The sequence below is a fragment of the Aspergillus ambiguus genome (assembly GCF_047715705.1).
Source record: "Aspergillus ambiguus strain CBS 117.58 unplaced genomic scaffold BDV59scaffold_2, whole genome shotgun sequence".
NCBI classification, from domain to species: Eukaryota; Fungi; Ascomycota; class Eurotiomycetes; order Eurotiales; family Aspergillaceae; genus Aspergillus; species Aspergillus ambiguus.
The window spans coordinates 978,440-997,136 of record NW_027395515.1 but is presented as its reverse complement, the minus strand read 5'-3'; the positions used below and the strand labels follow the sequence as shown (position 1 = coordinate 997,136).

Here is an 18,697-nt window from a genome sequence, read left to right as displayed (position 1 = left end):
AGTGTGCTGGCATAATGTTGATGATTACCTATAGACGCAGATATAATGCTCGTTGAAAATATATACACCATATATACCCTCGGCACAGGTTACTGCTTATGCACCTCTACTCCAGACATTCATCGCTTTGTTTGCTTCTTGGATTCTATTGGATATCTTCTTCGAATCAGAAGTTGGAATGGGGGTTCTTTTTAGACAATGACAATGACGGTACAACACAAGTTATGCGAAGCAAACTCATAACGCCGAATGCGCCGGCCCGGACTTCCCAACCCTCCTCATGCGGAATCTATCCCGTCATATCATCGGGCTCCACGCTTCGTGTCGTGGGGAGGACATACGTCCTCGGTTGTTGACAGATCGGCGTCTGCCAGGAATCAAAATATCATCAAGAAATAAAGGGGAAAAAAACGCATAGCACGAGTCAGTGAACGGCCCCCACTCAAGCAGCCTGCTCGAAGCCCCTCCGGAGGACACGGCCAAACTGCTCGATGCCGACACGCTCGCTCTTGACTTCGCTGCGGACCTCGTTCTCCTTGTTGGTGGGCACCTTGATGACGGTGCCAGTGGAAGCCGACTTATCCAGCTCCCAGCTGCAGACCTCGACGACGAACTTCTCCAGGGCCTCCCGGCTGCGCAGGTCAAGCCACTGCTCCAGCACGTCCGCGTTGATCTCGCGGAAAGCCTTGCCGACCTCGACGGCGATGCGGATGCGGACCAGCTCCTCGAAGCCGGCAACGTCGGCGACCAGATCGGCGTACAGGTCGTCGGAGTTCAAGGTCGACCAGAACTGGGTGTACTGGGCGGACTCGAGCAGCGTGGACAGACGGGCGAGCTTCTGCACCGACTCGACGAAGTCGGAGGACTGCGAGGCAGCTTGGGCCTCGGCGTTGGCGGAGGGGAAGGGCTGGGTGTGCGCGGGGAGCAGCGCAAGGCAGAGTGAGAAAGCGGGGGACGGGAAGACGGTGAGCGCCTTGACGAGGACGTTGGTGACGGTCTCGGGTTGGAGGAGGTGAGGGTTGAATTGGTAACTGTTTCATGGGAAGTTAGTCGATCTGTTGACATCCGTCCGGGTGGAATTGCAGAAGAATTATGATTTGTAACGGCTTTCAGGAGAAACAAAGCTCGACATTCCCCCAGGGGGGATCAGTTAATAGGAAACGTGATTTAGAGAAGAGTTTCTTCATCATGTAGCCCGAGATTGTGGATTGATTCCACGTCGCGATGTTTGTTGTGGGAGAACTGCCTTGGAAAGAACAAGCGCATCCATCACTCACAGCTTCAACAATGCCAGATTGGCGTAGCAATCAAATGTCCGGTCCTCACACTGCTGCACCACATAGTCCTGGAATACCGTGGTGGTCTCGGGGTTGTATCTGTCGAGGCCGTTGAGGATGGCGTCGATGTTGGCCGGACGGGTCTCGCACTTGTCGAAAGCAACACCCATGTTGAAGATTGAAATGAGTGATTATTGGCAAACCGACTTGGGGTCTCCGAGAGGGCGAGAGGGAGGGGCGTTGGCGGGGGAGGGGAAGCGGGATAATGAAGCTGATGATGTGTGGGAAATTTCGAATTGAATTGGCTGTGCGGATCAGCCTCGGAGGGGCCGGAGTAACCATCCGGATCGGGGGTGTTTCCCCGGAGCAACACGTGATATCCATATGTCCCAATTGGGAAGTAAGATAATACACCTCAACTGCATCTACCTGCCACTTACCAGTGTGAGGCAACTTCCTGGCCCGGACATGGTGGTCTTTTGGTGATGGGCCATAAAATCCTGGATCTGGAAGCTCATTCCGATGCAGACACGGAGGACGCGGTCATGACTAGTGATGGTCTTCCATTCCGGCTACCGAAGCTCTCTATCAGAGCCTCTGACATGCTGAGTGCTGTGGGAAAGATCAGGGCCGAGTTATCACGATGTCTCTCAAAATGCATGAATGGACTCTGCATAGCACAATGTCATCGAATACCACCCGAGGAGGCGGTATGAAGTAGGAACGTAACCCCGCAAGGGATCATCAGATACTACCCTATTTTCCGGTCAATATATAAACAAATCGTCTCCTCTCCTCTCATCTTTCCCCTCCTCAAAGTTTGTTTGGATTTACGCCCGCGGAGAGGAGTCTCTCTTCATCATGCATCTCTTTCCAAGCCCTAATCGTCCAAGCCCCTTGTTTCTCCTAGGTCTAGGTGCACTGGGAGCTGTGGCACAATCATCTACAGATTATTCGCAATATGTTAATGTCTTTATCGGTTCAGAAGGTCCCATTAAGGGAACAGGCTTTGGGGGAGGCGACATCTTTGTTGGCGGTGCCCTACCTTTCGGAGTGGCCAAGGTTGGTGTTGACACCACCGCAGCAAATTGGAGCGCCGCTGTCTTGAACGGTGGATGGACACCCGATGGGAATATTACCGCTATAAGTAGGGTATTGTTTTGCGATAGCCAGTGCGTTTCTAATTGTGTAATTGTCAACAGCTATGATGCATGAAAGTGGTACTGGAGGTGCGCCGAAGTATGGAATCATCCCGCAGATGCCTCTCACATCGGTGACTGCGCCGGTAAATATCCTAGACAACCTGACGTACAGTCAACCGAGAGTACGATTGCCTCTTGTGCTTCCATTATTTCCCCTATTCTAACTGGCAATAGGTCGGCAACGACATAGCCAGCGTCGGATACTACAAGACTCGATTGCAAAGCGGCATCCAAGTGGAATTATCCGCTTCTCGCCATGCTGGAATTATGCAGTATTCTTTCCCTGCAGGTGAAAAACACGTCCTTGTGGATGTATCTCACGTATGAGCCCATACACCCGACTCACCTGTGCTCAAGACTAACTTCCAGTAGTATCTTCCCGGTTCTCCCACCGACGTAAACAGCCAGTTCTATGTCGGGGGCGAAATCCAAATGGAAGATGATGGAAGAGCATATAGTGGTTACGGGACGTATGTTGGTGGCTGGAATAATGGTAGACAAACCCGAATGCCGTCCAATTCCACGGTCTGATCCATCTGCAGGTGCTCCATTCACCGTTTTCTTTTATGGGGAATTTTCGGAAAAGCCAGAGACGTCACGTACTTTTCGAGGGAAGAATACAGACCCAATGCGGCAGTACCAGACTCTCGCGAATGGAGGGACAAGTCATCCGGTTTATGGTAATTCCTCCAAGGTCACTTCTGGCCCCATGAACGACCGTGTAGGCGCACTTTTTACTTGGGACTCAGGGCAAAAGAAGGCGGTACGCTCTAGAGTCGGTATCTCTTTCATCTCTTCCGAAAAAGCAAGGTCGTACATTCAGTCGGAGATTCCGTCCTGGAACCTAAACGACACCGTCAAGTCGGCTGTGGAGGAATGGAATAACGACGTGTTCAGCAAAATTCAGGTGCCTTTGGATAACACTGCCAACCTGACAAACATCCGACTGCTGTATAGTTCTCTCTATTTCATTCACCTCATGCCGTCCGACCGGACTGGGGAAAACCCTCTCTGGGAGTCAGATGAACCGTCCTGGGATGACTTCTACACGCTTTGTGAGCATGCCCGTCATTCCCTCTGTTCCATATTAACAACTATTCAGGGGACATCTTTCGTTGCACGGTCAGCTTCTACCATATCTTCCAACCGACTTACTACGAGTCAATGGTCCGCGGTATGATAGATGTCTGGAGGTGAGTACAAGATGAGCAACTATGGCCAAATTAATATAAAACTAACCAGGGCAGACATCAAGGCTTCCTTCCCGACGGGCGCTCCGGAAATTGGAATGGACTCGTACAAGGAGGGTCTGACGCAGACAATATGCTCGCCGACGCTTATGTCAAGGGCTTGCGTGGCGCAGTCAACTGGACTGACGGATATGCGGCAATGAAAACCGACGCCGAAGTCATCCCATACAATACTTATGATCCGACAGATTTCTCCGGGAGCACAAAAGAGGGCCGTGGGGCGCTTGGAGATTGGCTTGAGCTAGGATATGTTTCTCAAGACCGAAACACACGGTGCATCTCGCGAACCGTCGAATACAGCCTCAATGATTTTGCGCTCAGCCAGGTGGCCGCAGGTGAGATGCCAGGTGATCGGGACAAATATTTGAACCGTTCTGCGGGCTGGCAGAAAATCTGGGATTCCAACGTCGAGAGCCTGAACTTCACAGGTTTTTTGGCCCCTAAACTTTCGAACGGAACCTTTAACAGCAGTCAATACGACCCACGATATTGCTATGATTGTGAATGGCAATCGTATACATATGAAGGAGTGCCTTGGGGTGAGTAACTAGGTTCGAGACAGTAGACTTCTGCTAACTTTGTAAAGAATATTCATTCGTAATCCCTCACGATATGGAAACATTGATTGACTTTATGGGCGGATCTGCTACTTTCGAAAACCGCTTGGATCTTATGGTAGGCGGCTCGACACGACATCAGCAAATCTCATATTTACTCTTCGATAGTTCAAGCCGAATACGTCAGTTCAGAACCTCAGCGCCAATGGCGCTGGTATCACAACCCTCATGAACATCGGGTATGTGCTATCACCTTATCAGACACGCTGATATCTAATGATCGAAGAAATGAACCCGATTTTGCCACTCCATATCTTTACAACTATATCAACAAGCAGGCTAAGAGCGTTCAAATGTCTCGTAGTCTTGGCTACCAATAGTATGGGAGCATTCTTCTTCCTAGGACGAGCTACTAATTTTGTCCAAAACAGCTTCAAAGACGCACCTTATGGCGTCCCAGGAAATAGTGATGCGGGCGCAATGAACACATGGCTGCTTTGGCAGATGTTGGGGGTCTACCCCGTCGTCACTCAGCCAGTGTACCTAATATCATCCCCATGGTTTCCCGATCTCAACATGACCATTAACGGGAACAAAACGCTACGGATCACAGCCACTGGACTTGACCAGGGCTACTACGTGCAAAGCGTGAAGATCAACGGACAACCGTGGTCAAAGAACTGGTTTGAGCACGGGGATATCATGGTGCAAGGAGGACAGATTGAGTTCGAACTCGGTCCACAAATGAAGGCTTGGGAGACGGGCAGTGTACCTCCATCGCCTGGACATGTGAAACTATGAACAGACGGGGTGATACTCTCAGTTATGTGTCTAAACACCCCTTGCAGATTTATCAGGCCCAAGCGACGACTAGAAATTCAAACTGATAGATGAGAGTTTGATTGACAATGGGTTGAGCTGGACGTACATCGAGACCCCGCCGGCATGGATGTTTACTGCGGGGTTGATTATTATTCGGAAATCAGACAGTATTGAAGAGGCGGTGTCAGATCAAATCTCACGAATCAGTCTTTGTATCTATGGCATGTAGAATGATATCAACGTAAGCTTATAGGTAGTGATCTTCATCGACGAGAGCCTCGGGTGGGATGATTGCGTCATTCCCCTCTGACGTACCGATTGACAAAGAATAATTTTTTTTTAAAAAAAAGACAGGGTAATAACTATAGTTTTGAGATATATTCTATTCGTAGAAATGAGGCAGGGAAAAGTAATATGCCAGTGATGTTGGCGGCAGTTAACGCACATGAAGCGAAGCGAGTAAGTGCATATACAAAAAGGCTAACTCGACCGTCCCAGCCCTCCCACATGGCCAGTAAGCTCAGAGCACACAGCAGGAGGATACCGCCGCAGCCGTCATCATTGGAGAATTGTCCATCCAAGATTTCAAGTTTTTGGTTTTCTCTCTTGTGGAGGAGATCGCTCCCCTATCCGGGGCAGCCGACGTGCATTTGACGTCAGCCTCGGAAACCCGCGAGCGCAGAGAATATATTCTGCTCTTCTCTTATCCTCGTAGATTTTCTTCCGGCAATGCAGCGTCATCTCTATAACTGACGCCAAAAGTACCTCGACCATGGTAAGGAGAGACCCCCTATTTCCGCGGCCCGAGTGACCGAACCATGGGTGTTGTCACCTTTATAGATCTTTACTGTACATATGGTAACCAGTACTTCGGCTGCAGGCTCCCATCCTCAATATCCTCCAACCTCGCCAGCAGACATCAGACTGCCCATCCACCATCTCAGGAGGCGGAATCGCTGGAATCGTTCTCGGGACCATCGCCGGGACACTGCTGATTCTGTGGCTACTGCGGCTGTGCTCATTGCCCGGGGCTCGCGGTGGTGGAGTACCTGATTGGGGATATAGCACCGTTGGCGGGACAGAAACACGGCACCGTCGTCGGCGGCGGCGGCGGAGTCCATCGTACTACGAATACGTCGAGAAACCCGAGCATCGTTCAGTGAGACGACCGGCAAAGGTATATTTGAGCTAAGGAGCTGCGATACATGCCGAAGGGCTATGATGTATACGATGATAATGAGGGTCCGTCTTCTCCAGCGGTTGTGATAGTTTAAGTTTCATGGGTTGGTACCATCTGGGTGAAGTGTTTAATGATTATAATGCCAAGTACTTAATGAGATGTGATGAAGCACGCTTTCATTATTGTGAGACGAACGGTCGTGGTGGAGCCTTGGCTGGGGTTAGACCCATAGATGGCACGAAATAACGTGGAGTTCATCGTAAGATTGTGAGAATTCATTCTGTACTTCGTAGTAATGATAGGAAATTAGTAGGGTTTCTTCTTGATTTCTATATCGGCTCACAGCTGGATTGTTCGGGAAGTACAGTACCCTGTTATGTGATATTCTAAATATAGCTATACTGTAATGAACACGAGGATGGACTATTGAAGTTTAATGTCGATTAGGGCTAGACCTGTCCACCAGATGACAGTCCCCATCAGACATCAAAAAGGCTTTATTTGAATTTCCATGCACTTAGTCAAGGAAGCGAGAGACTGGTTTTTTCTTGTTTATCATCCAAGACCGTGGCAGCCTGCTGGGTTGGAGCATCCGAGACCAAAGGGATGGATCCTGTGCAGGCTGCACCGAGACTAGTTTCACCTGCGGACTCAAAACCAATTCCGAGAAGTTAGGAGAAGCGACTCGCGTGTTGGAGATAATATAAGTGCAATTTTACATGCAAGTGGCACAGAACAAGGGTCGTTGCATGTTTACTGTGGGAAGTTTTGTCTCAAAACCCCCAGCATGGCAGTCAGATAAATTTCCAGCGATAAGCAATCTGATCCTGTATGCCGTACTCCGTATTAATTCACGTATTCTAGGTGGGACAACCATGGTCGAGCCATACGGCAGCCCAAATCCTTCACGAAACACGGTGGAGTATCTGGGTGGAGTGGTCCACCGCACCTTGCAGGTCAACCTGAGGGTCTTTGTCGAAGTAAGGTACGGTGTGCTTTGCCAGTTATACGGAGTATCGTAAACGCATAATTATAATCTGGCTGGTCGAGGCTCCTCCAGGCAAGTGAGACAATGTATGATACGCCAATTGCTGCAGCTGTCAGAGTTTGCGTAGGCTTACATCGCAGAAGATTTTTCCCGAAATGAGGAGCTGGTGCGAGACCGTTGGATTCTGGGAAGGATGCACGCACCGTTCTTATTTCTTGGAAAGGCCTTGGCGAACGGCGATCTCATCTCCCGGTTTTACATGTTTACTATCTCCACGATCATCTAGACATAATCAATGTTGCGAAGGGCGAATTCGAGAGAATCGCATCAGGATCAGTATGCGAGGACCCGGAATTGCTTTAGCAAAGAGAATGTCCGTCGTGAAGACCAAAGAGTCCTCGTTTCGAGGAATACTCAAAAAAAAAAACCCGGAGTGTGACCGCGAAATCTGCCGGTAGACAGCCGATCACTTGTTAGCGTCGGATTAGCTGGGACAGAGATCGCATTGGCCGATGTGTTCGACCTGTACCTTGTTCGGCCAGAATACGATATGTGGCCTCTACAGATTGTTAACCACGTTAGTTGCTTTCTGAACAGTACATCGAATGAAGAATCTATATACTTCATACACGGTAAAGAATGGATAAGCACTTAATCCTCGTAAAGAATAAACTGTTGACAAGCAAGGAAGCGAGATCGACTGATTGGTGGCGTTTTGCTATCGCAGAGTCCTGGCAGCCAATCAGCACCCGCATGGTTGCCCAACCGGGCTAGCGTTATGCGGTCAGATGGGCCCCCTAGACCCATATGGGGCTAGCGGTTCCAGGGCCCAGGACCCCTAACCCTGATCAGGACTAGATCGGGAGTACCCGAGCGGGGGACTCTCCTGATTGGGGAAGCCCCTGAAAGCTGATTTGATGTAGAAGAATCCGGAACAAATAAGATGCAGAGAATTAAATGACTGGCCATGGAGTCGAATCGAGTCTTCTTCCTTTCTCGACTTCATCTCGTCATCTTCTTCTCTTCAGCTCCTCCGCACTCTCGTTCTCTCTCCCTCCCTCCCTCTATCAGAGTTGTCCTGAACTCGTGCGATTCGTTCGCACTTCCATTCTTTCATCAGACTGACTCCATTCGATCCTTTCGTTCACTCTAGATAACTCGCTGTTGCGGTGTCACGGTTGACCCCTTTCAGTCTCCGGCCATCTCCATCCTCCATCCATACCCCATATACTTACTTCGTCTCGGTGAAATCCTGCCCTATCCGGGTAGGTCGACTTCGCCATGTCCCTCCTTTATCTCACGGCCCTTCTGTTGGCCCTCATCGGCTCGGTGACCGCCCAGACCTTCACCACTTGCAATCCTCTCAACGCGACCTGTCCTCCCAATCCAGCCCTGGGCACCAACCATACCTGGACCTTCAACGCCACCCAGGACGACGCGATCTGGAACGTCACCAACGGCGATATCACCTATGATGGCGACAACGGCGCCCAGTTCGTCATCGCTGAGAAATTGCAGTCTCCTACCATGCAGTCCAACTTCTACATCTTCTTCGGTATCGTCGAGACCCACCTCAAGATGTCTCCAGGCAATGGAATCGTCAGCAGTGTCGTCTTGCAGTCCGACGACCTGGACGAGATCGACTGGGAGTGGATTGGCTCTGAGACCGGCGAGGTCCAGTCCAACTACTTCGGCAAAGGGGACGACACTTACAAGCCTGCCGGCATACACTCCGTCTCTGGTGCCGACACCGGATTCCACAACTACACCACCAACTGGACCCCCGAGAAACTCGAGTGGATCATTGACGACACCGTTGTCCGTACGCTGAACTATGCCGATGCGGAGAATGGAACCCGCTACCCTCAAACCCCCTGCAACGTGCGTCTGGGTATCTGGCCCGCGGGTGACCCAAGCAACGCTAAAGGAACAATCGAATGGGCTGGCGGAGAAGTCGATTACGACGCTGGGCCGTATACGATGGCCATTCAGAGCGTGCGCGTACACGACTTCCATACTGGCAAAGAATATGAGTACACGGACAATTCGGGCTCATTCGAGAGTATCAATGTCATTGAGTATGTAGTTTCCACGTCCTTCCATACCTCGAAATCTTTCACGCAACGGAACTAACCATAAGCAGGGGCAATTCTACCGCTCTGGTAGAAATCAACAAGCCTCCGCCGAAATCCCTTTCTGAGAAATGGGACGAGGTGCCCACGGGTGGCAAAATCGGTGTCTATGTTGGTGCCGCTGTTGTAGGCGCTATGCTGATTGCGGCATTCATCTTCTTCTGCTTGAGACAGCGGAGAAAGGGCCGCCTCGAACACGCCCTCGACGACGCACGCTGGAACACCGAACGCACCGAGATGAACAACTTCCAATCCGACTGGAAGCAAAGCGACTGGAGTAACCGCGGCTATAAACAGGTCGGCTAGTCGCGCTGGCCGTCTGGCACCCAAGCCACCCGCAACGATCCCCATTTCCTCCACCGCTCCCGATGATGACACGAAAACGAGCCCACTCCTCTTGCTGTTGGCATGCCACACTGCACGAAGCACTGCAGAAGCAGGGTGACTGGTGTTGCGCGGGCGTTGCTGGCCAAGCCCCGCGCGTGGGTTGTTAATTTTTCGGTTTGACGTCAACGTGGTAGAGATCTCGGACTTACGATTACCTCGCACCGTGTTTCCTATCTTGTCTTTGCCAGCTATGTCTATATCTTTTACATGCGCGTTCGGAAGTCTTATTGGAGACTAATTTCGTTGACTGTATATACCGATATCTTGTCGCTCTTAACAGCCTTTTAATCTGGTTCTGCCTATGGACGCCCACCTACTTGAGGAATCCTTTAAATTGAGATGATATAGAACAGTATATTACGCCGATTACCTACACCTGCACACTTCGTACCATCACAGCCATCCCTTCTTATCTGTTCCCAACGGCTTCGGCATGACATCCCACCCGACCTGAGCGCCCTCGATAGACGCAGAATGCCGAACAGCAGTCATCTCCCCAAACCCGGTCTGTCTCCTCTCCAGATACTCCGCCGGTACATCTGAAGTGCACCTATAATCCCCACTGTCGAATCCAGACCGGCCTGCATATTGTCCCAGGGACCGCAGGTACTTCATCACCGCAGCCAAGGACACGCTGACCTCCCACGAGCCGCCCTCCGTCGCCTGCTTGTACAGCGCCGCCTGGACACCAGCCGCAAGGAAGTATCCCGCACCATGGTCAAGCGCCTGACAGGGCATCGCGCGCGCAGCCTCCCCAGCGCCATAATGCTCCGCCTCCGAGACATTCATCCCCGAGCACGTCTGCACAAGCGAGTCAAATCCACGCTTATCCGCCCACGGTCCCGCGGGTCCATACGCCGACAAGTTCGCACAGATGATTCCCCGATGTGCGAACCGCCTCGCCAGCTTTTCCACCGAATACCCCCGGGCCGCCAGACTCCCGGGCCGAAAGCCCTGCACAAACACATGCGCCCCGTCCAGCAACGCATCCAGCTCGGCCACGCCCGTCTCTGTTCCCAGATCTACCTGTACTGTGCGCTTCCCCCGCCCGACATCTCGGTCGATTCCAGGCAGATCTGGTAGCCGCGGGCTCGTCACCCAGAGCACGTCGGCGCCGTGCGCCGCGAGCGTCCGACCCGATACTGGCGCCGCAATAACGCGCGAGAGCTCGAGCACCCGCAGCCCGCGGAGGCACTTATCCGGTGCCGCACTGCGTATCTCCTGTGGCAGGCCGATGGGGCCGTCGCCGATGCGTCGCAGGATGATGGGGAAGTCGGCGACGGCGCGCGCCTGCGGCAGGGCATCCCACTCGGGGTAGCTTCGCAGCGCAGTGATGACCGCGCCGGCGGCGAATGCCGCGGCTTCGAGGTCCTCAGAGCGCCAGGTGGCGATTTTGGCTGCTACCGCGGCGCGGTCTGGGTTGGACGCGCAGCCGAGGAGGGTTGTTGCGGCGGCGCGGTGGTTCGGGAAGGAATCGTGCATGCGCACGTAGCCGTTGGAGGATTTGTGCAGGCCACCGATGGGCCCCCAGGAGGAGGGTGCGGGGTCTGCGTCGAGGGTGTAGAGTCGCTCGGATTTGAATTCGATTGCGGCATGGCGGCGGGGGACGCGTACGGTGGGTACGATTTGGAGGGAACTGCGCAGGGCGTATATTTGTGCTGCGAGGAGGGCGGAGAGCCCGATTGAGGCTTGCGCCAGGTCTGCGACTTTGTAGGAGGATGGGAGACAGAGCTCATCACCGTGGATTTGTAGGGATGCGAGCGATGATGGGGGGAGGTTGAGGCCTTTCCACAGATATGCGACGCTGTCCTTGGCTGTGAACGAACTGCGGTTGGTGTAATTGATCGGGGCCATGCTAATAATTAACGTATCTGTTCAATAATTGCCCGGATTGTAAGCGCATGCGCTGGCCTGGGTGTACTCTCGGTGGAGGATGGAACGCCGCTGTACATCGTGCTGGTTGAGGTTATTCGGCGGGGTTCATGACTCGATGGAAAACATCTCCACCTCTCCCGGCAGTAGCCGAATAGCTTCGCCTCGGTTCGTCTACAGATGGACCAGCTAGAGGATGTCTAGTGAGTCATGTGTGGACATACTCTCAAGGCTGCTATAGTTCTGGTGTCGAGTGGTTGCCATGTCATGTATCGTTCTTCCATAGACCAACACATTGGCTGCGACAGCTCGGAAGGATGCGCACGCTTACATGCCCTATTGATCCTTACATTGAATGCATCAACGGAGTATCCTAACTCCGTCGCAGGCTGTTTCACTGCACGTACCACTTGCTTTTCTAGGCGAAGCTGAGAGACGACAGGTACGGTGTTCGGAACGACGTCGCAGAGATTGGATTATATTCCTGGTGAGAATAGAAGACTGTAGGACATATACCTGTAGGTGCTCGCTATGGACTTTATATATTCTGTATTAAGTGCAAGTTTGCTAGGATATTGATCGTGCATTCATGACATGTTTGTAATGAACCCGTCTAGTACCACCTACACGTAGATACACAAGGACAGTTTGCTAATCTACTGGACCATATATCTACTTTTGAGAGTCCCTTATTGTAATCGCACCCACTGGAATCTCCAGCATTCATGCTAATCCAGACATCCCGATATCCCTAATCCCGTGGATCTTTGGCTCATGAATCCTCCTGACCGAATCCCCATCCCCACCCCTAAAGGGATTCCTATTCTGGGGAACATAACAGAGGTCAATCACGAAATTCCGGAATATGACTTCTGCCGCTTGGCTGACCAATACGGTATGCGAATCATTTGTATACTGCTGTATCAAGCATGTTAACTCTCCAGGCCCTATCTTCCGCCTTAATTTCCTCAACCAAAGCATGGTATACGTTAACTCGTACGAACTCGCCAATGAACTTTGTGATGAGGAGCGCTTTACAAAGACGGTTCAGGTAGCCCTGAAGGAAGTTCGCAATTGTGTCAATGATGGCCTGTTTACTGCCAACTACCCCGGCGAGGAGAACTGGGAAATTGCGCACCGCGTGCTGATTCCTGCCTTCGGTCCGTTGATGATTCGAGGGATGTTCGATGGTTTGCACTCTATTCCCATATCATAAATTCCCTCCTGTAGACTTACCCAGCACAGATATGTATGATATTGCTAGTCAGTTGGCCCTCAAATGGGCTCGCCAGGGTCCCAACGCCTCGGTCACGGTAAACGAAGATTTCACCCGTGTGAGCATAGATACAGTTGCTCTATGCGCTTTGGGAACGAGATTCAACTCGTTCTACAAAGATGAAATGCCTCAGTTTATCGCTACAATGCGAAACTTGCTGCAGGCGTCGGCAGCCCGGGCTTTCCGTCCATCTTTCATGAACAAACTTCCAACGACTGACAACACCAAGTACTGGAATGATATTGCCATGCTACGGCAGATCGCACTGGACCTCGTCGATGCCCGGCTGAAAGATCCTGTGGATAAGAAGGACCTTCTCAATGCCCTCATTTTTGGACGCGATCCGCAGACCAGCCAAGGCCTGTCCAATGACTCAATTGTGAACAACATGATTACCTTCCTAATTGCCGGTATGTCTGCTAATTACTTTATCAACACTTGCTATAATCTCACTGACTCCAGGTCATGATACAACGTCCGGAATGCTGTCATTTCTTTTTTACCATCTTCTGAAACATCCGCATGCGTATCGAAAGGCTCAGGACGAGATTGACCGTGTGATAGGAAGACGGAAGATCACAGTGGAAGACTTGATCAAGCTGCCGTACATCACAGCCGTTATGCGGGAAACTCTACGACTCACTTGCCCCGTCTCTATGATCATCCTTCATGCCCACCCGACCCGAAACAACGAGGACCCAGTCACACTGGGGAACGGGAGGTACGAGCTCAAGGAGGACGAGACAGTGGCCATCCACATTTCGAAGATCCACCGGGATCCTGCGGTATACGGCGAGGACGCCGAAGAATTCAAGCCCGAGCGGATGATGGATGGTAAGTTTGAGAAACTGCCAAAGAATGCGTGGAAGCCGTTTGGGAATGGCTTGCGAGGATGCATTGGCCGTCTGTTTGCCTGGCAGGAGGTTGTGCTCCTCGTCGCTATGCTATTGCAAAACTTCAACTTCCAAATGGAGAATCCTAACTACACTCTAAGGCTGGAACAATCAATTACTTTGAAACCGGACGGCTTCAGCTTTCGGGCAAAGTTGAGAAACGATCTTGATGCTACTAAACTAGCAGCCTTCTTGAATAGTGGCGCGGATCTCACCGAAGAAACGGGGGGCCCTGGCCAGGGGCACAAGATGAAGGCTGCCATGGGAGTCTATCTGAAGCCGATGAATATTTTCTTTGGGAGTAACATGGGGACATGTGAGGCCTTTGCATGGCGACTGGCTGCTGACGCCGTTAAGTATGGCTTCAAAGCTGAAGTAAATCCACTGGATGAGGCCCGCGAGAATCTCCCTCCTGGGGATCCTGTTGCATTTATCACTGCGTCATATGAAGGACAGCCCCCAGATAACGCTACGCATTTTTTCGAATGGCTGAAAGGGTTAGAAGGCAATCGGCTCGAGGGAGTCACATACGCTGTATTCGGCTGTGGTCACCGTGAGTAATTCCCATTTGTACTTGTCCTCATGTGCTAATGCTTGTGACAACAAGATGACTGGCAGGCTACGTTCCATTCTGTTCCGAAAGCCATCAATAACCTCGTACTGGAACGTGGTGGAACCCGTCTTTGCAACCTTGCGACTACCGACGCCGCGAACTCTGACATGTTCACCGACTTCGACAACTGGGGCGAGTCTGTCTTCTGGCCGGCGGTCACGTCAAAATTCGGTACCCAGATGAATGAAAATGCGGCAGCAGTATCAGGTGTCCAGGTCCAAGTCCGGCCCGGGATGCGTGCTTCTGCGTTAGGTCTTCAATTGAAAGAGGGCCAGGTACTAGAAAACAAACTCCTCACAGCATCGTCGATGCCTGAAAAGAGAATGCTACGTTTCAAGCTGCCAGAAATGTCCTACCAATGCGGAGATTACCTAGCTATACTACCAGTAAATCCTCCCAGTATAGTTCGCCAGGCCATCCGGCGCTTCAGCCTCTCCTGGGACTCTCTGTTGACCGTCTGGAATCCGACCGAGAGTGCCAGCGGATCGAATACTGTGCCATTGGATACCCCAATTTCGGCCTTCGAGCTCTTTTCTACCCACGTTGAGCTATCCCAGCCGGCGTCGAAGCGTGACTTGAAGCATCTGGCAGATTCAGCAAATGGTGACGTAGTTGCTCAGGCAAAACTACGCTCCCTTGCCTCCGATTCCACCAGATTTACAGAAGAAATTGTCCAGAAACGAGTGAGTCTGCTCGAAATTTTGATGCGGCATCCCGCTATCGATCTCCCTCTGAATGCATTCCTTTCCATGCTTCCCCCGATGCGCCTACGTCAGTATTCAATCTCGTCTTCTCCACTTACTAACCCATCCGAATGCTCTATTACAATTTCTGTGCTCAAGTCTCCAGCCCCACTGGCCCCGTCAGAGGACCGAGAGTTTATGGGAGTTGCATCCACCTATCTGGGCGGACTACAATCCGGTGAGAGAGTACACATGACCGTTCGGCCGTCGAATGCAGGATTCAAACCTCCAATTAGCCTTGAGACCCCCATAATCATGATCTGCGCCGGAAGCGGCCTGGCCCCATTCCGAGGATTCATCATGGATCGAGCCGAGAAGATTCGCGGACGAGGAGCTCTGGAAGTAGCTCAGGGTGCGCAGCAAGCTAATGTTGGCAAAGCCATTTTGTATATTGGCTGCCGGACCAAAGGCTTGGATGATATCCATGCGGAGGAGCTAGAGGAATGGGCGCGGCTGGGAGCTGTCGATGTGCGATGGGTGTATAGTCGCCCGGTCAGCGATTTCCTGACTGGGATCTCTCCACATTATGGGTCCGATGGGGCCAACGGGGGGCGACGTCATGTTCAGGATCAGATCTTCGAGGATCGAGAGGAGCTCCTTCAGCTCCTCGAATGGGGAGCACGCATATTCGTCTGTGGCAGCACCGGAGTGGGCCAGGAGGTTCGTCAGACCCTCAAACAGATATATATGCAAAAGCATCGTGAAGACTCTCGTATACATGTAGACATTGATGGGGAGGGCTCTCGCCAAGTTACTGAAGATATAGATGCTGCCGCCGAGAGCTTTTTGGAGAGATTGAAAACGAAGGAGCGGTATGCGACAGACGTGTTCACTTAGGGTTAGAGACAGTGGCCTGATAGACCCGGTTCAATGATCGCATGCACAGCTATTTCTGCTATTCTTCTGTTTTTCAAGCCTACGCCGTTTATCTGGACCCATTTAGCCTGTCTCTAATCCCCCACCCGGAGAGTTGCTTCTCCACATCGTTTCCCCCCGGATTTCCATCGCCTCCACCCGATCCAACGCCGAGGTAACAGCACCGAAGCACTGCGTTTGGAGGTTGCTATGGTCTGCTGTCCATGCTGACAATTATCTGAGCACTCCATCAGGTAACCGACATTTCCCTAAGGGGAGAACCCCTCGGCTGATCATGCACGTACGACGAAGTAGTAGCCCCGCAAGCCAGAATCAAGCCAAGACCCTGGGAAATTTGGGGTCCGGGATAAAATGGCTAAAAGCGAAAAACCCTTGCTAGGAGGCAGAATAAAAATGACACCTGTTGTCCGCTCTGTTGATGCGAGATAGGACGCGGTTACGACCATGGCACCAGCGCAGGCACAGAGTGCCCCCCGGCTAGCACATAGGTGAGATATTCTGCCCGTAGAATTGATCGAAGCAGGATAGTAGCTGATTATGCTGCAGTCACGCCCACGAGGGAGAAATTCCCGGGACGGTGGACTTAACGGCTGCAGAGGGAGACGACACGGCATACGGCCAGGCATTGTATCCAGTACCATCGGAAGACCCCAATGATCCACTGCAGGTAGAGTCTCACCAATGTCTATACGTGAAATCCAAATTGACTGAGAAATGCAGTGGCCGGCGTGGAAGAAACATGTCATCCTGATCATAGTCTCGTTATTCTCGTTCCTTGGAAATTGCTCCCTAGTCGGACCTTCGGTTTACATCTCGATATATAGCGAAGAATTTGGTGTCTCTCATGCCGCAGCTTCGGGGTTGATCTCGTATCCCAATCTGGCTTTCGGGTTTGGTACGCGCCTTGTGCGAGGAAGTTATGGCTTAGCTGCTCCTGACTGACCTTGCCAGGTTCCCTGGTTCTCGTCCCAATGTACCTCAAGTTCGGCCGTCGCCCAGTAACGCTGTTTTCGATGTTGACGGTGACTGCTCCCACAATATCCCCTAGTCTGTCTCGGTCAGATTATCCTGATTCGCTTTTAGTTCCTTGTCGGTCTCATCGGAGCCTCCCGAGCCACCAGTTTCTCAGGCCTTATGGTCGCACGCGTGTTCCACGGCTTTGGAAGTGGAGTTTGCGAATCGCTCCCGGTGCAAATGGTCAATGATATCTTTTACCTGCACGAGAGAGGAAAGAGAATTGGGTATTATACGAGTATGTCTCAGACAAATCCCACCAATATGTCGCTGACGCTGGAACAGTCTGTCTGTGTATCGGATCCACGGGGCCTCTTTACGCCGGATACATGCTGTCTGGAGGGTATTCCTGGCGATTGTTCTTCTACGTCCTGGCCGCGTTTGCCGGAGCTCTGCTCATCATGGCATTCCTCTTTGTGGAAGAGTCCACGTATCACCGGGAAGGCAAAGACATCTCGCCGTCACCATCTATTAACAATGACTTGAAGCCCGACAGCTCCATCCACGCCGAACCGACTGATTCTCCCCCTGCAGTCCCGAAGAGGAAGAGCTTCCTGGAAACGCTGAAGCCCTGGTCCGGTATCGACCATGATGCGGCTTTCTTCCTCACCATGTTCAGGTCGTTTACGTACTTCTTCGTGCCGGCGGTTTTCTGGGTGATTACAACTTACGGTGCGCTTAGCCTCCTAATAATAATTCCAAAAGAAAAAGCGAGTCGCTAACCTGAGGTCACTCAAACATATAGGAATCTACATCGGCTTAGGAGCGCTTACCTACAATTACACGTTCCCAATCAAGATCACTGCTCCGCCCTACAACTGGAGCCAGGTAGCTACACCTTTCCAAACCCTTAACCAAATCCGTAACTAAATGAGAGCAGACCAACTCCGGTCTTATCGCGGTGGCTACGGCCGTCGGATTTATTCTCGCCATCCCGTTCACCTCCGTCTCTGACCGGCTGGCAGCACGGCTCACTCGGCGTAACAACAACATCCGCGAAGCCGAAATGCGGCTGCCCGCTCTCCTCCCGGTGATGCTGATCTCACCGGCGGGGCTGATTGTGTACGGATTCACGGCGCAGCGCAACCTGCATTGGATCGGGTACTTTTTCGGGGTAGGCATGTCGCAGTTCGGGTCGTACTTCTACTTTACGCTAACGCTGGCGTACGCGGTGGACTCGTACTATGCCAACACGTCCGAGATGCTCATTGCGATGAACCTGGGGAAACAGGCAATTTCGTTCGGCATGGGCTCGTATCTACTAGACTGGATCATGGAGAATGGGTATGCGGTGGTGATCTCTGGGATCTTCTGCGGAGTGGCTTTGGCCAATAACCTGGCGGTGGTTGTATTTATGCTGTGGGGGAAGAAGATCCGGCGGTCGACGAATCGTTCGTGGCTGGGGCGGTTGCATGCGCAGTCGGCGACGAGGGATATGACGCATTGATGACAGGGGTTGTCTGATGCTGCGGTTTGACGATGAGCAGGGCTTGTGTATTACCTACGTGGATATTGATGGTGTTTGATATGGCCCGAGTTAGGGCTAGATCTACGCGTATCTGATAGAACGTTTATACCTCCACTTTTCTATTCTACTGACCATGGACTCGGAGCT

At 51.9% G+C, this 18,697-nt stretch overlaps 7 protein-coding genes across 7 annotated transcripts; 5 read left to right on the top strand and 2 right to left on the bottom strand.

Annotated features, from left to right (window-relative positions):
- Nucleotides 1-78: 78 nt before the first annotated feature.
- On the bottom strand, nucleotides 79-1,674 carry BDV59DRAFT_168531 (CSN8/PSMD8/EIF3K family protein). The gene is made up of 2 exons (XM_073688099.1): nucleotides 1,278-1,674; nucleotides 79-1,031 (listed from the first exon to the last, which is right to left on the bottom strand). The coding sequence occupies exons 1-2, from the start codon at nucleotides 1,445-1,447 to the stop codon at nucleotides 443-445; spliced, it is 759 nt and encodes a 252-aa protein (XP_073552544.1). The 5' UTR covers nucleotides 1,448-1,674; the 3' UTR covers nucleotides 79-442.
- A 32-nt stretch (nucleotides 1,675-1,706) lies between these two features.
- Nucleotides 1,707-5,634, top strand: BDV59DRAFT_168528 (uncharacterized protein). Its single transcript, XM_073688098.1, has 11 exons — nucleotides 1,707-2,424; nucleotides 2,480-2,601; nucleotides 2,654-2,800; nucleotides 2,852-2,972; nucleotides 3,022-3,534; nucleotides 3,582-3,672; nucleotides 3,727-4,268; nucleotides 4,316-4,404; nucleotides 4,455-4,525; nucleotides 4,573-4,665; nucleotides 4,718-5,634. Exons 1-11 carry the CDS (start codon nucleotides 2,139-2,141, stop codon nucleotides 5,085-5,087), a joined length of 2,445 nt encoding a protein of 814 aa, XP_073552543.1. The 5' UTR covers nucleotides 1,707-2,138; the 3' UTR covers nucleotides 5,088-5,634.
- Nucleotides 5,635-5,861: 227 nt separating this feature from the next.
- On the top strand, nucleotides 5,862-6,618 carry BDV59DRAFT_168526 (uncharacterized protein; the record flags this gene model as incomplete). Its single annotated transcript, XM_073688097.1, has 2 exons — nucleotides 5,862-5,883; nucleotides 5,989-6,618. Coding segments are annotated over exons 1-2 (310 nt in total), but the record flags the coding sequence as incomplete, so codon positions are not given.
- Nucleotides 6,619-8,271: 1,653 nt separating this feature from the next.
- BDV59DRAFT_168524 (glycoside hydrolase family 16 protein) lies at nucleotides 8,272-10,151 on the top strand. Its single transcript, XM_073688096.1, has 2 exons — nucleotides 8,272-9,354; nucleotides 9,420-10,151. The coding sequence occupies exons 1-2, from the start codon at nucleotides 8,558-8,560 to the stop codon at nucleotides 9,712-9,714; spliced, it is 1,092 nt and encodes a 363-aa protein (XP_073552541.1). The 5' UTR covers nucleotides 8,272-8,557; the 3' UTR covers nucleotides 9,715-10,151.
- Nucleotides 9,799-11,730, bottom strand: BDV59DRAFT_208445 (CAIB/BAIF family enzyme). The gene has a single exon (XM_073695208.1). It carries the CDS (start codon nucleotides 11,647-11,649, stop codon nucleotides 10,189-10,191), a length of 1,461 nt encoding a protein of 486 aa, XP_073552540.1. The 5' UTR covers nucleotides 11,650-11,730; the 3' UTR covers nucleotides 9,799-10,188.
- A 531-nt stretch (nucleotides 11,731-12,261) lies between these two features.
- On the top strand, nucleotides 12,262-16,029 carry BDV59DRAFT_190615 (bifunctional cytochrome P450/NADPH--P450 reductase; the record flags this gene model as incomplete). The annotated part of the gene is made up of 7 exons (XM_073691774.1): nucleotides 12,262-12,296; nucleotides 12,405-12,598; nucleotides 12,723-12,857; nucleotides 12,913-13,353; nucleotides 13,406-14,389; nucleotides 14,444-15,220; nucleotides 15,380-16,029. 7 exons carry the CDS (start codon nucleotides 12,262-12,264, stop codon nucleotides 16,027-16,029), a joined length of 3,216 nt encoding a protein of 1,071 aa, XP_073552539.1.
- Nucleotides 16,030-16,512: 483 nt separating this feature from the next.
- BDV59DRAFT_198045 (major facilitator superfamily domain-containing protein) lies at nucleotides 16,513-18,529 on the top strand (the record flags this gene model as incomplete). Its single annotated transcript, XM_073693070.1, has 8 exons — nucleotides 16,513-16,556; nucleotides 16,615-16,735; nucleotides 16,789-16,963; nucleotides 17,020-17,090; nucleotides 17,152-17,320; nucleotides 17,368-17,754; nucleotides 17,828-17,910; nucleotides 17,963-18,529. 8 exons carry the CDS (start codon nucleotides 16,513-16,515, stop codon nucleotides 18,527-18,529), a joined length of 1,617 nt encoding a protein of 538 aa, XP_073552538.1.
- Nucleotides 18,530-18,697: the final 168 nt, after the last annotated feature.

Bases quoted from the DNA above. Each gene is read 5' to 3' on its own strand.
- BDV59DRAFT_168531 (XM_073688099.1), bottom strand. From the start codon at position 1,447: ATGGGTGTTGCTTTCGACAAGTGCGAGACCCGTCCGGCCAACATCGAC. The intron at 1,032-1,277 runs GTGAGTGATGGA...CCCATGAAACAG, and splicing joins AATCTGGCATTGTTGAAGCT to TTACCAATTCAACCCTCACC.
- BDV59DRAFT_168528 (XM_073688098.1), top strand. From the start codon at position 2,139: ATGCATCTCTTTCCAAGCCCTAATCGTCCAAGCCCCTTGTTTCTCCTA. The intron at 4,269-4,315 runs GTGAGTAACTAG...AACTTTGTAAAG, and splicing joins ATATGAAGGAGTGCCTTGGG to AATATTCATTCGTAATCCCT. The intron at 4,405-4,454 runs GTAGGCGGCTCG...ACTCTTCGATAG, and splicing joins AAAACCGCTTGGATCTTATG to TTCAAGCCGAATACGTCAGT.
- BDV59DRAFT_168524 (XM_073688096.1), top strand. From the start codon at position 8,558: ATGTCCCTCCTTTATCTCACGGCCCTTCTGTTGGCCCTCATCGGCTCG. The intron at 9,355-9,419 runs GTATGTAGTTTC...AACCATAAGCAG, and splicing joins GAGAGTATCAATGTCATTGA to GGGCAATTCTACCGCTCTGG.
- BDV59DRAFT_208445 (XM_073695208.1), bottom strand. From the start codon at position 11,649: ATGGCCCCGATCAATTACACCAACCGCAGTTCGTTCACAGCCAAGGAC.